Here is a 14,549-nt window from a genome sequence, read left to right as displayed (position 1 = left end):
CCAGAAAAGGTCTAATCATCCACTGGGCTAACTGGGCCCTTTCTTGGTAAAGTGGCTGTAGGAAAGACTTACCTATCTGAAGACTCAGCGGGTGGCTGAGACCTATTTATTGGGCCTTTCCCTAAAGGGTCAAAGAGACTTGTTCTCCCTAGGTCTCTAACATCTGTTCATAAACTCTTCTCATCCATGTTAGACATACATGGTCATTCATAGGTGCTAGGTCATTGTATGTTGTTGTCGCTACTGCTACTGCTTGCTACTGCTTTGTCCTGCTGCTGGAGGCCAATTCCTCTGAGTCCCTGAGACTTTGCAATTTGCTGTCTGATGCTCCAGCCATTCTCAGGCCTGTGGTCCTAACAGTTAGGCTCTTGGCCAAAGTCTTGAGCTCTTAACTCTTTTCCACATACCTCATGTGAACTAGTGAACGTGAAGATAAATTCGATTTGCAGGAATCTGCTGCTTGGGACCCCTGTATTTTTAGAGTATTGCTTAATAATAATATATAGTGCTTGATGTGTGCCAGCCACTGGCCTAAACTTTACAAATGCTACTATATTTCTCACAACTACGCTATTACATAGGTTCTATTATTATCTCCCTTTTACAAATGACACAATGAGTCGCAGAGAAGTGAAGTTCACTTATGTCACATAACCAGGAAGCGACGAAGGCAGGCTCCAGAGTCTGTATACTTAGCCACTACACCATCCTGTCCGGAAACTATAAAATAGGTATATAAGCCCAGGGAAAGTTCCGTATTGTTTATGTTAGAACTAACAATGTTAATTGTTCAACCAACCTCGTAAAAAATGAAGCCTTGAATTTCTTTTACGAAAGCCCCTGACAATAACTTGGGATGCAGTATAAACAAAGTTTATTGAAGTTCGTGAATGGAATAGAGTAATCACTGTTATCTCTGTTTCATTTTCTGTACCTTGACGATCTAGCCTGATTTACACTGGGTGCATAGTTTGTGTAGTTCTTTCTGATTATCACACTGCTTGAAAATTAACAAGAAGAGCTTAGATTGAGATAAGTGTGACTTAATCTTTCCAAGTGCATGCTCTTTGGTGGCTTCTGCCACTCTAGCTTCAGAGTGCCCCTGGCCTTTGATGGTAGGAATTGAACCCAGGTCCTCGTATATGCTGAACACTTGCTCTGAAACTGAGCCACACCCCTATCCCTGAGACCTTCCTTTTAACAAGGCCTGTTTACTGAACTTTGTGTTCATGGCATTCTCTTTCATGTACATGCTGTCTGAAAAGTGAACATATTGCTTGACTTTGAGAGCTTTGAAATTACACACACTTGTTCTTCAAGTGTCAGTTGTTTTGGGTAGACGTTCTGCTACTCTATTCATCCGAATCCTGTATCAGCCACCACTTCCGATTTATCACAGCCAAATTTTAGTTCTCTTTGACTAGACTTTTGCAGTAGCGTGGAAGAATGTACACTGTTCATCCACAAGTCACATAACTGTCCCTTAGTCTCAGGGTGTGTGAACACAGAGTGGGTTCTGCTGATGACTGCCAAAGCCAAGGGAACATGAACCTCATTTACCATAAACCATGTTCCTGTAGTTTTCCTTATCATGAATAACTGCCCTTTGCTGGAAGCAGCCTGAGAGGGAGCAGGGATCAGCACCTTGAGAGTGTGGACACCCGGGAAGTAGACAGGAGCTGCACCTGACTCGGGGAAGCAAGGCATCTCTTCATCTTGGGGTGACAGTTTTCACATTTGTAACATGAAACAATTGGATTAGATTGGATTGAAGATGATTTTCAGCTCTTAATAATAAGCAGTTGTAATAGAGGTAGAAATACATGCAGAGCAGACTTGGCTCACTTCATTTCAGGGCTTCGTAGCATCTCCAACTTTTGGAGGGACCTGCACTCTGTCCTTACCAGGCACAGACTGACAAACAGGGAATTCAGAGCACCCTTGGAGGCAGTAAGTTATCGGCACACCACAGGTTGCAATCATCGTGGTCTTGCAGTTTTCATGTTGTACTGTCTGTCCTGCCACAATAGAAAAGTTTTTTCTGGGCTGGGGATACAGCTCAGTGGCACAAGTGCCTGCCTGGCAAGCACAAAGTCCTGAGTTCGATTCCTAGTACAAAAAAAAAAAAGGCTCTTTCTACAGGGAATTATTTGTGTTTGCTGTCTCAAAAACAGGTACTGAATGGAATTAATGAGCATTTTCATGGTGCTTGCTGTTTGCGGGGCCTTATATTTATGTGCCTCTTGTAAGAGGTCTTCCTGTTTTCATAGCCACCTTTGCCTTTGTTCTGAGATTCAGATACTGTGTGGGGAAGCAGAATACTGAACTTTCGTTTGGCTCTTGCAAGATGAAATTACCAAATACTGCCAGCACCCTCCTGGGTCTGCCTGTAAGAATTACTGGATGGAATCTGGATTAAGACACTGCTGGGGCAGACAAATAAGGGCCCTTGGGAAATAAGGCCAATGGCCAAGTAAGCTTTCACCTTCTGTACTTTTTTCAGTCCTCCAGAAACCCAGATTCACTTTGCTATCAAAATAGTCAACTCAAGTCAACAGCCTAACAGAGCCTAACAAAATACGGACTTTCTGAGTGACATAGAGGCTACCAATTGGTCACTTCCCTCCTACCATGCTCACACTCCCACTTCTGTGTGCCATGTTAAGTTCAGATGTTCTGCTGAGTAAAACCCACACAAGCACTTGTGAGTTTCTTCAGCCTTGACCTTGAATTCTAGCACTGTCCTCCGTTCGATGTTTGAAAACACCACTGCATAATAAAGTAATGTATTTGTTATAGTCCTTTCATAAGTGAAGACAGAGTAGATGTTACTAGTCTTACTGTTTGACATCAGGAATCAGGGATCATGAAGTATTGTGATGGTCTCTATCAAGGCGGTCAATCATAGTTATGAGCATTAAGAGTAAAGGTATGGATGGCAGCATATTTTGACTTGCTCTTCTTTCCTGTTATGGATATTAATCAGCTGGGTGAATTACAGAATGAGCCCATGGATGTTTAGCCATCAAGAATCTATCAGAGGTTTGAAATGTTCATAACAGGTGGGGTTGGCGAACGCCAGGATTTAGCATTATTGAAAGGGTGTTTTGAGGCATGGCACATGGCAACATGGAAATAAAACAGACACATCACAAGTGGGTGGTAGAAATAGACTGGAAGAGAATTTCCACACCAAAGATATGATGAAGATTTATCCTTACCAGCTTCTTGGTTTCATGAAACAATCATTTCCCCTTGATCTGAGATTCGTATTTGCATTATGTATTTTCCTTCTAAAATTCTTACTGTTTTCTATTTATTTTCTTGTTCTGATTTTCTCTTTTCTTTTAGGTGCCACCACTAATTTTTTGAAATCCAAGATAAATCATAGTGTCTTACCTGGAAAGTCACTTGTTCAGTGTTGTCCTAAGTAATGATTTCCAGTTAGAAGTCCTTAAAATAAATGTATGGTATGATTGGGATAATTTCTACATCTTGCTGAGGGTCTAGTAACAACACAGGAAGGGGCAGACTTTGGGGACAGGAGACATTTAAAACTGTTACTAATTATGGAGTGACATTTCCAAAAACCAAATGACAGAGGCCATTGGCACATGCTTCAGTTACTAGTCCCTGAATGAATATTATGAAAAAACCAGCTAAACTGGTCAGTTGTGAAATGAACAGGTCTTGAATGGAGTTAATGAGCATTTTTATGGTGCTTGCTGTTTGCAGGGCCTTATATTTCATGTGCCTCTTACTTGTAAGAGGTCTTCCTGTTTTCACAGCCACCTTTGCCTTTGCTCTGAGATTCGGATACTGTTTGGGGAAGCAGAATACTGAACTTTCGTTTGGCTCTTGCAAGATGAAATTACCCCTCTTGAGTTTCTAGAGGTGCTCCTTCATTTTGCTCTTTGATGGGTATGACATTTAAGCAGTGACTTCGCAAAATTGGACTTGTCAATAGGAAAAAATACTCTTCCCGCCTTAAAGATTGACAGGAACCTGAGATGGGCAAAGATGTACTGGACTTTTTCTGGCAATGGTACATAGAACAAGAAATACTCCGGAGAGTTCAGCATTGAATCACATCATATCATAGTACATGACGAGCTGCCTTAATCTTGCAGTTGGAGTCAGTCAGGAGAAATTGTTGGCGGAGGGACTAGTAGCCTGACAAAATTATATTGAGAAAAAACTGGTAGCATATTAATTTCCTAGTAGCGAGAAAGAGGAGAAGAGTATGAAACCACTGATAAATCCGTGAAGATTCCATTCTAGGTTGTTATCAAACTCTTGCTTCTGACCGTCACTCATGGCTAGTAATGGTCTGAATTGAGTTTCCAACCATTTGGGAATGTCTTCAGTGAAAGGAAAATAGAGTTAAGGAGAAGGGTGACTGTAAGTCACGCTGCGAAGGAGGAACTGCTGAGGATGTGTGTGGGCCAAATGGGTCACTGCATTTACGACATTGGAGTTTTTGGATATACCACTTGGAAGTGTGATCCTCCCAGGGGCGATTCGGAGGCAGAGTTTAGGATTAAAGTATGAGAATCCCCTCAAATGGGATTCCACCATAATCTTACTATTCTTTTTACTCAACAACAGGATCCTGTTTAAGGGGATTCATTATTGACCTCTCAGAAGAACTTCATTGTAAAGTCCAAAATAAGTGGGATTCTTTCCCACAGTGCCTCCCACATTCACAGAATTTCTGCCTCAGAGGGCTCTGGCTCCGTTCCATCTTTCTGTCTAGTCAGTCCTCCCGGTCTTGTCCCGTAGTGTCCCTCCTCCCTAGTCTTCCTTCCTGTGCCCATTGTCACTGCTTATCACTCACTCAGCTTTTCCCTCCACCTCATCTGGGCAAATGCGACATTCTTCTGTGCTGTTTCTCTGCCTCTGGACTCTTCCTCTGAGATCCACCTTTTTCTCGTTGCTTCACTAAACACCAGACAACTCCACAATAGTACATGAAGGTGCTTTGTCAGCAGTACAGTGATTATAACGGATATCATTAAACCATACTGTTAATGTGTAACAGGATCATCTCTGACACTAATAACGCCAGTGACCACTGGGGTGTCTGTTAAATAACATCAAGGTTTGTGAACTGTCGACCAAGACAGAACAAAGTTAACAACTATCACTACTGTGTCTTTCACATTGCACAGGGCCTTTTTGTTCTTTTTGTGAAAATTCTGATTCTGTGACTTCAGAATATCAACAGTGGGGACCGGTGTCTGAGCAGACAGTGCATTGTGCTTCATGGAGTTTTTAGGAAGGCAGAGTTACCTGGATGATAAAAGTTACAGATGGAATCAAAGCAGCAGCTGTAGAGTCAAACACCCAGCTCACACTGGTTTGTCGTAGGGACTAATGGGTGATCGAAAAGTAATTCTCTTGTCTTAGTATTTTATGTTTCACCAAAATAGACATTTATTTGCCAGTATCATAAGGCTGTATGGCTGTCTGTAATCTGTGGTTATCAGACATCTGAAGGAACCACTGTTCTTGCTGCAGGAAGCTACCTCTTAATGCATAACATGAAACTAGAATTGACTCGCTAAAGAAAAGCATTTGGTGCACTAAGTTTATTATCCACAGAACTGGGCTGGGGATATAGCTCAGCCGCACAAGCGCGTGCCTGGAAAGTACAAGGTCCTGAGTTCAATTCCCAGCACAAAAAAAAAAAATACCCACAGAACTGTAAGGGAGCATTTAAAAGATACTGTCTCTACCTAAAAATATGCTTCACAGCAATCTGAAAGTTAGGGGTTGTAAAGGTCAAAAACCTAGTAGAACAAAAGCAGTTCCCCTGCGTGAAAAGTCCGTTTTATGGGTGCAGTATTGTTGTAACTGGCCAATCTCTCTGCCATAATTTAATCAGTCTGGACATGGGAAAGGCTAGAAGGTTTTGCAGGAAGAGCATAGTGCCACTTCCCTTCTTTATCCAGGCTTTGTTTTTGACCCTAACATGTAATATGTTTGCTTACAATATCCTGGCTTTTATTGTGATGCTGTTCTTCAGCTAACTAGGAGTTAAGGACAATATCAGATATCTTTTAGAATAACTTTTCCTTGAATGCTTAAAGAGCATAACATAGAAAACTCATTCATTTATCTTTGAAGCTTTTACCTCTTGTGTGTTGTGAGAGCACAAAGAGGAGCAGAGCATCATTCCAGCCTTCAGCCAGGTAGGGACGAATAAGGCCAAAAGCAACGACATGCACCATTAGACAGAACAGTGGCTGTAAAGTTACATGGCTCGGGGCTCCCCCCGTATGAAAGTTGCCTGCCTTGGGGCTGGGGATTTAGCTCAGTGGCAAAAAGCGCCTGCCTGGCAAGCGCAAGGTCGTGAGTTCGGTTCCTGGTACCGGAGAAAAACCAAAAAAAAAAAAAAAAAAGAAAGTTGCCTGCCTTCCCTGAAGTTCAGTAACCAAAGCCAGCGTCAGGATTCTGGGTAGAACTACCTTTTTGGAGGCATGATTGACATGTTTACATCCTTTTAATTCATTTTTTCAACACATAGTTTTTGAGGATCTCCTAGGAGCTGGCCTGTATTCTAGGTGCTGTCCCTCCCCTCATGGAGCAGAAGGGAAAATGAGACAAGTAAGGGAAACCGTGTGATGACTACTTTGTTAGAAGGGCCTACGTAGTGTGGAGAACAGCAACTGGGGGAGCAGGGTGGGAAGAGTGCGTGGGGCAGGGGACGGTTGCCATTTGAGCCATGCAGGTGGTCAAAGAAGGCTTCACTGACAGAATGATTGGAGCAGAGACTTTAAGGGAGTAGAGGAGCAACCAGGAAAGGCTCCGTGCTGAGAGGGTACACGAGACAGTGACACCAGTCAGGCAGGAGCCAGGGCAAGGGGTTCAGGGATGAGGCCAGAGGAGGAACAAGGGAGGGGGCGCTACAGGATCCTGGAGGCTTTTCTTAGAATTTGCTGATTGTCCGTCTCTAGCCAGTGATGGCCTGTGGAGCTGGTGTAATATATAAGGTTGTTTTCATTCATGGTTTTTCTTTTGTTATCCCGGAGAGTAAAAAGCAGGAGTTTGAGTTGGTGAGACAAAGTGTCATCTTGCGTGTCTACCGGGGCTGTGCATGCGTGGCCCAGTCCACGCTGACACTAGGGAAATGGGTGGCTAGAATTGCTCTCCTTTTCAGCGCTCTACTGATCTCTGGTACATACCAAGGAGGACACTGTGTTAAATATCTATAATGCCCTTAATCTCTACAGTTGTAGTCACTAATCCCCTTTAATAATGTTGGTAACAAAAGTCTATCTCTTGTAGTTACTTTTATCATTAATAGCGCAAAAATGTGTTGTTTATAGGACTGAATGCAAGCTCTTGAGGCATATAAAGTGGATTAATAAGGTTGGCTCACTGTTAAGCTATGTGAGAGCTGAGTCCAAATTTTATTCCGGTACAGGGATGACTTTCTATGTGGCCTCTCTGGCTCTGGAGCTAATTTGGATGCTGAGTAGCCCCACAGGTATTTATATGTAGCATTTGGTATTTTTACTGGGTCCTATTCTTCTCCCTTGGATCACCTAAAATGGTTAAGAATTTTCTAGTGGGATTAAGGTTGTGATCTCTGGGGAGGGGTGGGACATCTGCTCTTGGTTATTTTTGTGTGAGCTGCTTCCCCTTAAATGTATGTTCACAAATGAGCCATAGCCTTATCATCTGGGGTTGAGGGAAGACTTGTCTAGGTGCTGCTCCCGAGCTTGGTCTCTGAGCCATGGCTTCTCATCGACACTCAGGTAAAAACTTTATGTTCTTTCTCTTGAGCACAGTTTTGTTAGGCAGTCAGTGTGTCATTTGACTAAGAGAATTTTTGATGAAATGACGCAAGTCTTGTCTAAATAGTACATAAGTCATAGCTTGTCTCTGGTTTTGTTCTCTTATGCTTTCAAAGATAAAAGGTTGTTCTTACTCAAGTGAAACTAGCAGTTTGAAGGATTCGTGTTTATATAGCTGTATATATATGTGTGTGTGTATATATACATATGTGACTATTCTCACATTTTTCAGAATGTCTTGTGAAACTAAAAAATTGTGAGAGGAAAGAGGGGTTTTTCGCTTAGAAACTTTTGGTTACTTGTGAGATACGATTCATTACTTTGACCGTGCTGGAAATCTAACTTAAAGTGTTTGCAAAGGCAAATTGGATATAGCACAGGAAGGAGGAATAATTTATAATTAAGAAGATGCATAATGACTTACGATAGCTTCCTTTTCTCTAAATATTTTTAAAAATTTCTCCGAAGAAACAGCTGTGGATACCTTTGATATGACAAATACAGCATTAGGTGTTCTTATTGGAAGAAGTGCCAAGGTTTTGGATACCCTGGGCCAGTGATGGAGAACCTTTTAGAGCTTTCAGTGATACAAACAGCCTGCTGTGATACCCGTGCCGTAGGTTTGCCACCACTGCCCTAGGTCGTCACGACTATGGGAGTCTTGATCTTGTTTTGTAACCTGACAGTAAGGAAGCCTGTGGAAAAGGGGCCGAAGGAGGGAAGCCCAGTTCCGTGAAGTTAGCCTGCTGCCTCTGTCTCTCCCTGAAGCCAGGAATGTGGCTGTTGCTCTGTTGCCCTCTGCCCAAGTAACGTTTCCTTTCTTAGAGCTGGTGAAGTAAGAAGTTAGGCAGAAACCAAGCACTCTGTCCTGTCTCCTAGTTTTCAGGTTAAGGGACAAAGTAATTATTGCCGGTAGGTTTTTGAAGACTTAATTGCCTGTCGATATTTCACAGTGGAAATACTTTCGGAAAATTCTCTTTTGGTGTTTTGAAGCACATATTGCTGCCACGGAGCTCCCTACTTTAATCAATCAGTGTGTAGTGTTTTATTGGTGTGTATGTGTTCAAAAACTGCCTGATTTTTTTCCCAGCCACAAAGAACTGCTTTACAAAGGTGCTACCCTATGCCTGAGATTGTGCTTATTGGCCGACACACACACACACACATTGTCTGGGTGTAGGCAAACTGGTCAGTTGTGTAGTTGGTCGTAACGAACCTTGAATGCATATTAACTGGTAGAGTAACCCTGCACCCTGTTTAGTAATTGACACATAAGACAGTGTGTTTAAAAATATTTATGACATACATAAGACAGTATGTTTGAAATACCTATGGGGTACCCAACCTCAAGTTCTAAATCACATCAGATCTTTACATTATTCTTGCTTCTTCGAATATGAGGGCTATAACTGTGATTAAATTAAAACAATTATTTACATCTTATAAGTGATTTTTAAAATTGAGAAGCAGCATTTTGTATTGCATCAGGTTCACTGGTTTATAAAAGTAGAGAATAATATCTAGGCCCATGAAAGAAGGAGAGGTTCTCACAGGGAAAATCAGTGTTGCCCTGAAGTGAATATAGGATGGATGAAATAGAACTTCAGATCATTGGATGAGAATCCATTTTGAGTGACTGTCCACACTTACAGGGCCTTTCAAGGACAAAAATATAATTTTGACATTGAACACTTTTTCTGCGAAAGTAGATAAATTCAGTTTCTGTATCTCTTGGCTGTTCGAGTCACAGGCCAAGGTGAGGTTGTAGAGGGAAATGAGACTATTTGCCATGTTACACTGCCATTGAGTCCTTTCCCTAGCTGCTGTCCAGTAGGCTACACATGCCTGACCGGCCCATCTCAGGTCAGGGATGGAACATGAGAGGATGGCTTGAGAGGGGCATAATCAAACTGGGTTGATTTCTTAAAATAACTGCAAAATGATAATCTGCAGATTTCCTTGGGAGTAAAACTGAGTGTTTTATTATTTTAATAACAACCCAATGACTGCCTGCTACTTCACCACACTGGAGAAACCAGGAACACATGTTCCGTTGCTGGCAGGTCCCAAGTGCCTTTCCAGTGTGAAAGGACGTGCCGCACGTGGTATGTAGGACATAAAGAAAAGCCTCGTATGTGGACAGTATGGTACTAGGACAGAATCTGCCCTGGTGGAATTTTAGGGGCACACAATTTTTCATTTAATAATCTTTGATACCAGACATAATCTAAAATAGTATTATCTGTACATGGGTGATCGAAAGGGATCTATGTTTTTTCTAGGTGCACCGTTCCAGTGAAGTTCTTAATAACACTGAATCATTCTGTACACATCAGATTTTAAGGGCAGGAAACATTTGCTGATTTTTCTATGAAATTCTATGAAAGACTGCATTTTAGCCGTGACTCATGAGCTCCGTCTCATTGCAGCTATTTAGGTGTTTATTCCCAAATGTCTGCTGACACCTCCAGGTACATTAGCGTGTCTGTAACACAAATGTCTTATTCATAGCCAGTGCTTCCTTGCATTTGTTAAATGATCTCCGGAAAGCAACATACCCTCTCCTTGGAAGACAGCATTTATACATAGGGTCAATATTGTACTGGTATCTTAGACTTAGCAATTAATAGACTAGAAATACTTGGAGTTTTCTTTTCATTTGGGTTGCTGTTCATTGTTTATGCCGTTCCTTATAGTACTCAGGGAAGGCGCATGGTTAGAAGAGTGCTGTCTCAGCAGAACATTCACTTTCTCCTTAAATATTCTTATTTTGAGCCATTTGGGCATGAAGAAAGAAAAAGGAATGTTACCAAGAAACACGTGACAAAATACACATAAAAATACAAGCAAGACTTCTTAAATGCAAATGGAATCTTTTCTAATGAAAGATTTAGAGTAGAAAACAGCTTTTGCAATGTTGTATTACTTGTGTGTGTACATGATTAAATTGAGAGCCAAAACTTTTTATTGAGATACTGAGGTTTCAGTAAGGACCTCTTAGCCTGGTGGATGTAGATCAGGAAGTTTTCTTCCAAAAGAGGAAGATTGTTAAATAAAAAATGTTTCTTTTGAAGCAGGCATAGAAAGAGAGCCACAGTACCATCTTAGAATAGATACCTAAAATGTGATCAACTAGCCACAATTCTAACTGCATTCTAATGCACTTTAGAACGCCTTTTATTAGCTACATCTATATGAAAGAGTTCTGTCTTAAAGAATCACGGGACAACTCAGGTAACTGTAAGGTATAGGTTAGAATTTGGTAACTTAGGATCACAGGAATTGATTTTTAAAACCAGAAAATAACGTTGTTTTGTAGTAGGTCACTGGTTCATGAAAGCAGAGAAGAACAGGTCCATGAACAAGAGAGAAGACCTCACAGAAGGAAAATCAGTGTTGCCCCGAAGTGGGCTTTGTAAGGATAAGATAGAAGCTCTGATCGTTGGATCACAGTCCATTCCACGGGACCATCCACACTACAGTTTTGGAAACGGTGGTGACTTACCTCCATCCGTCAGCAAGATGGACTTAGTCACTCCTTTATACAAGATCCTGGAGTAGATACCGGGATTTTGTGTGATAGAAAATTCTCACTACTAGGGCCACACCAAGATGTTAAAATAAGTCAGAGAGCCTACCCTAGGGCAAACATGTCCTCCACAAAAACAGGTGATAAGGGGAGTGGCATGCAGTTGTTGTATGTAGCAAATGCTTCACTTGATGATGGGTGACATAGCTTGTCCAGGATAACGGCAGTAAGTCAAGGCAAATAAGTTTGAAAAGTTAAAAGGCTTCATATTTCATGTACTTAGCCATTGTGAAGGGGATATAAAAGTGTTACTTAACAGTTAATGCTTATGAATGTGATTCAGTAAGAGTAAAGAAAGCCCCCCAAAAGGGGTTAAATGCCATTTGCATTTTTTCTCTTCTTTGATCACTTCTAACAAAAAGCAAGAGAGAGATGAAATGCAAGCTTTTCTAGCCCCATGAAGCCAAAGCTGAACTGTGGCTCATTCTCTTGGGTGCCAGCCACTTGGGATATTTGCTGTCCTTTACAAAACTCTGTGTCAACATTGTTATTTATCATCTAGGTTCTTAGTGTTATTTCCCTGAAGATAAATACTAGCAAAATATTTTATACAAATTGTTCATATTTTATGCAGTTTTGATATGATATCTCATAAGTAGGAATATATTGCTCTAACTTCCAAAACATGTGGCATGAGGGTTTAAAAAGGTTTTGTACCAAAATAATCAATTTAGAAAAATAGGTGAGCTAATTCAGGTTGCCCAAAGTTCTATTAAATTAGATTTCTTGCAAAAAAAAAGTACTAAAGTTCATGACTTTGACATAGACATTGTTAACATACTTGAAGTATTTCTAGCCTGTTAACTTATTAGGCAATAAAGCCAACATTTCTAGAAGAGCATATTTTATCTGGATTAATAAGTGTTTCCACATACATAAAAATGATTTAAGTCAACTGTCGAAATCAGTTCTAAAATATGCCTTTAAAATCTGTTTCTCCATCTGGATAGAGTCTGGGTTTAAGTAGACAGAGGTGAGGAATATAAAGAGACCCTGCCTTTCACAGACTGGGAGAACAGTCTTAAAGCTAAGACTCAAAATACCAAGAACCCCTCTTTACCATTAACTTGGGATTGTTAATGTTCCTTTTGCTTAGACACTGTATTACAGGAACAATACAGTAGTATGTGGCTTCGTTGACTGGTATTTTCTATACACTTTGATTTGTCTATGTTCACTGGTGGACCTTGGACTATTTTATCATCTGGATGCCTAGACACTGAGCGAGTCATGTTCTAGAACTAAAAAAGCAAGCTAACAGTTCTGAAAGTTTGTGCATTAAAAGTCAGAAAGGTGTGGTAGAGAAGATCTCTTTAGTATGAGACCCAGGGTAGAGTTTTCCTTTTCTTCAAAATTTCTAGATAGCTCTAAATGGAATTCATTGTGTTTTCTGGAATTACTTTTTCTTGTGTATGACACTCATACCTGTATTTTAACCATAAAGCTAAGATTCAGAAGCATCAAAAGGTGGGATTCCCCTTAGGTGGGACTCTAATAGTTGAATTCGGAAATATTTGGAATCCATTTTTTGCCTTGGTAGGCATCAAAGAGAGTGATAGTATAAAGTGGGAAGGCTCAAAGTTGTGTTCTAAATAGAGATGTCAGTGTGGGGGAGAGAGGGATACTCAAATATGGTCCAAGAAGATAGTCTCAGAGGGGCTAATCCAGTCATGGTTACTAGCCACACAGAAAGCCAGTGCTGTTTAATCTTATAAATTCTGTTTTCCTGCCAAATGGCATTTTGGAGCCACTGATAATTTAATTTCCTGCATTTATTTTTACTGGAGATTTATTTGGTTTCTTAACTGAGTTCTTAACAAAAAAGCAAATCACTGTAGAGGGCACAATTTCAATATGGCAAAGGAAAGACAAGGATCTTACATAACCTAGGAAAGAGCAGAGGAGAGTGGTTTTCCCTACAGTGTCATGGTGACAGATACTTTTGTCCCTGGCATGGAGGCCATGGGCAGTTGAACAGCTGCTTCACATAAACGGCACATAGTTCCAGGGACGTTGGCCCTGGGTTCATTGTGTACATTTGGTTTCTAACCGTGTCACGTAAGAGCACATCCCAGTGTTCTTTTTAGGGAAAAGTGAAGTCAGAACTATCCTCTGGTCTTCCTCGGTCTCCTGACGGTGACACAACTGTCCCCAGCAACTGTGCTTGTCAAGAATGCCGCTCCTTTCCTTCGCACGCCAGCCCTCTGGAGATGAGGGGTCTGTGTGTGTCAGTGCGCGGGCAGCAGCTAGCGTGCGTTCTGGGGCCTCGTTTCACCTGTTTGGAGGCTGGCTGCAGAGACTGCTGCGGGTTTGAGTGAGAGTTACAGCCTTGGCGCAGGCGGGTTCCCACAGGCAGGGTGTGGTTTCCTTAGCTCACTCTCTGCTATTTGGTTGCTTGGGCAACAGGGTCCAAACAGCTTGGACATGTGCTTGTATAAAAAACCTGGGAATGGAACCCAAAGCAGGAGTCTGGGCTGTTCGGTTGGCGGAAGAGCTGCGGTGAGGGTGAGTAGCAGGCAACTAACTGCTCATTATTTTCCTTCATCCTTTCTCTGAGATGACACTCGCTCTGGGTGTTTGATAAGCGTGTGTGTGGATGGCTTGCATTAAATACTCTCAGCTCTTGTGTTTCCTTCACAGATTAAATAACTGCTACCTACTTTCGTAAATTTTCTTTTTTAGAGAGAGGAGAAAAATTAACATGTAGAATTAGCATGGAAAGAGGTTGAGAGCTAGTGGAAGCTCACATTTGATGCGTTTATTGGTGGCAAGGCTGTGTGGACGATGACTTAGCAAAAGGGCCTCGGAGGGCCTTGGCAGTCTTGGGTCAGGAAGTGACTGGGTTGCAGACAGGCAGGGAATTGGGGGATTCTCAGCTTAACTCTTTGTCAGAGTCATTTTTTCCAGAGTGTACTTTATACTTGCAGTGTTTCAAACAGCAAATGTCCCAAAGTGAATATAACTGATCCTCCCTCCCTTGACCTGAGGGTTTGATTTTGATAAGTCACAGAACTAAGCGTCACTGTGGCAAATAGTACATTTTCAAAATGTGCTGGTGCCAGTCAAGGCTGTTTAGAGAAATGCTTCTCGGCTCTACTGCTCAGGCCTCAAAAGTCAGTACAGTATCTGGAACAGAACTGTTTGGGATCCCAGCAGGG

General features: G+C 41.6%; 1 protein-coding gene across 4 annotated transcripts in view; it reads left to right on the top strand.

The window, feature by feature from the left end:
* Fhl1 (four and a half LIM domains 1) overlaps nucleotides 1-14,549 on the top strand; it is a 55,934-nt gene that overhangs the window by 35,377 nt on the left and 6,008 nt on the right. The window contains exon 1 of one of the 4 annotated variants that reach the window (XM_005404596.2): nucleotides 7,568-7,763. The exons of 1 other annotated variant lie outside the window; for it this stretch is intronic. In XM_005404596.2, coding sequence (XP_005404653.1) covers nucleotides 7,742-7,763 — 22 coding nt within the window. In that variant the 5' untranslated portion in view covers nucleotides 7,568-7,741. Of the gene's footprint in view, nucleotides 1-7,567; nucleotides 7,764-13,790; nucleotides 13,897-14,549 lie in introns of those variants that run through there. 2 more of the 4 variants (XM_005404598.2, XM_013504495.1) reach the window with 2 other exon arrangements.

Source organism: Chinchilla lanigera, unplaced genomic scaffold (assembly GCF_000276665.1).
Source record: "Chinchilla lanigera isolate Chin_1 unplaced genomic scaffold, ChiLan1.0 scaffold00088, whole genome shotgun sequence".
NCBI classification, from domain to species: domain Eukaryota; kingdom Metazoa; phylum Chordata; class Mammalia; order Rodentia; family Chinchillidae; genus Chinchilla; species Chinchilla lanigera.
This window is presented reverse-complemented; position numbering and strand designations above follow the sequence as displayed.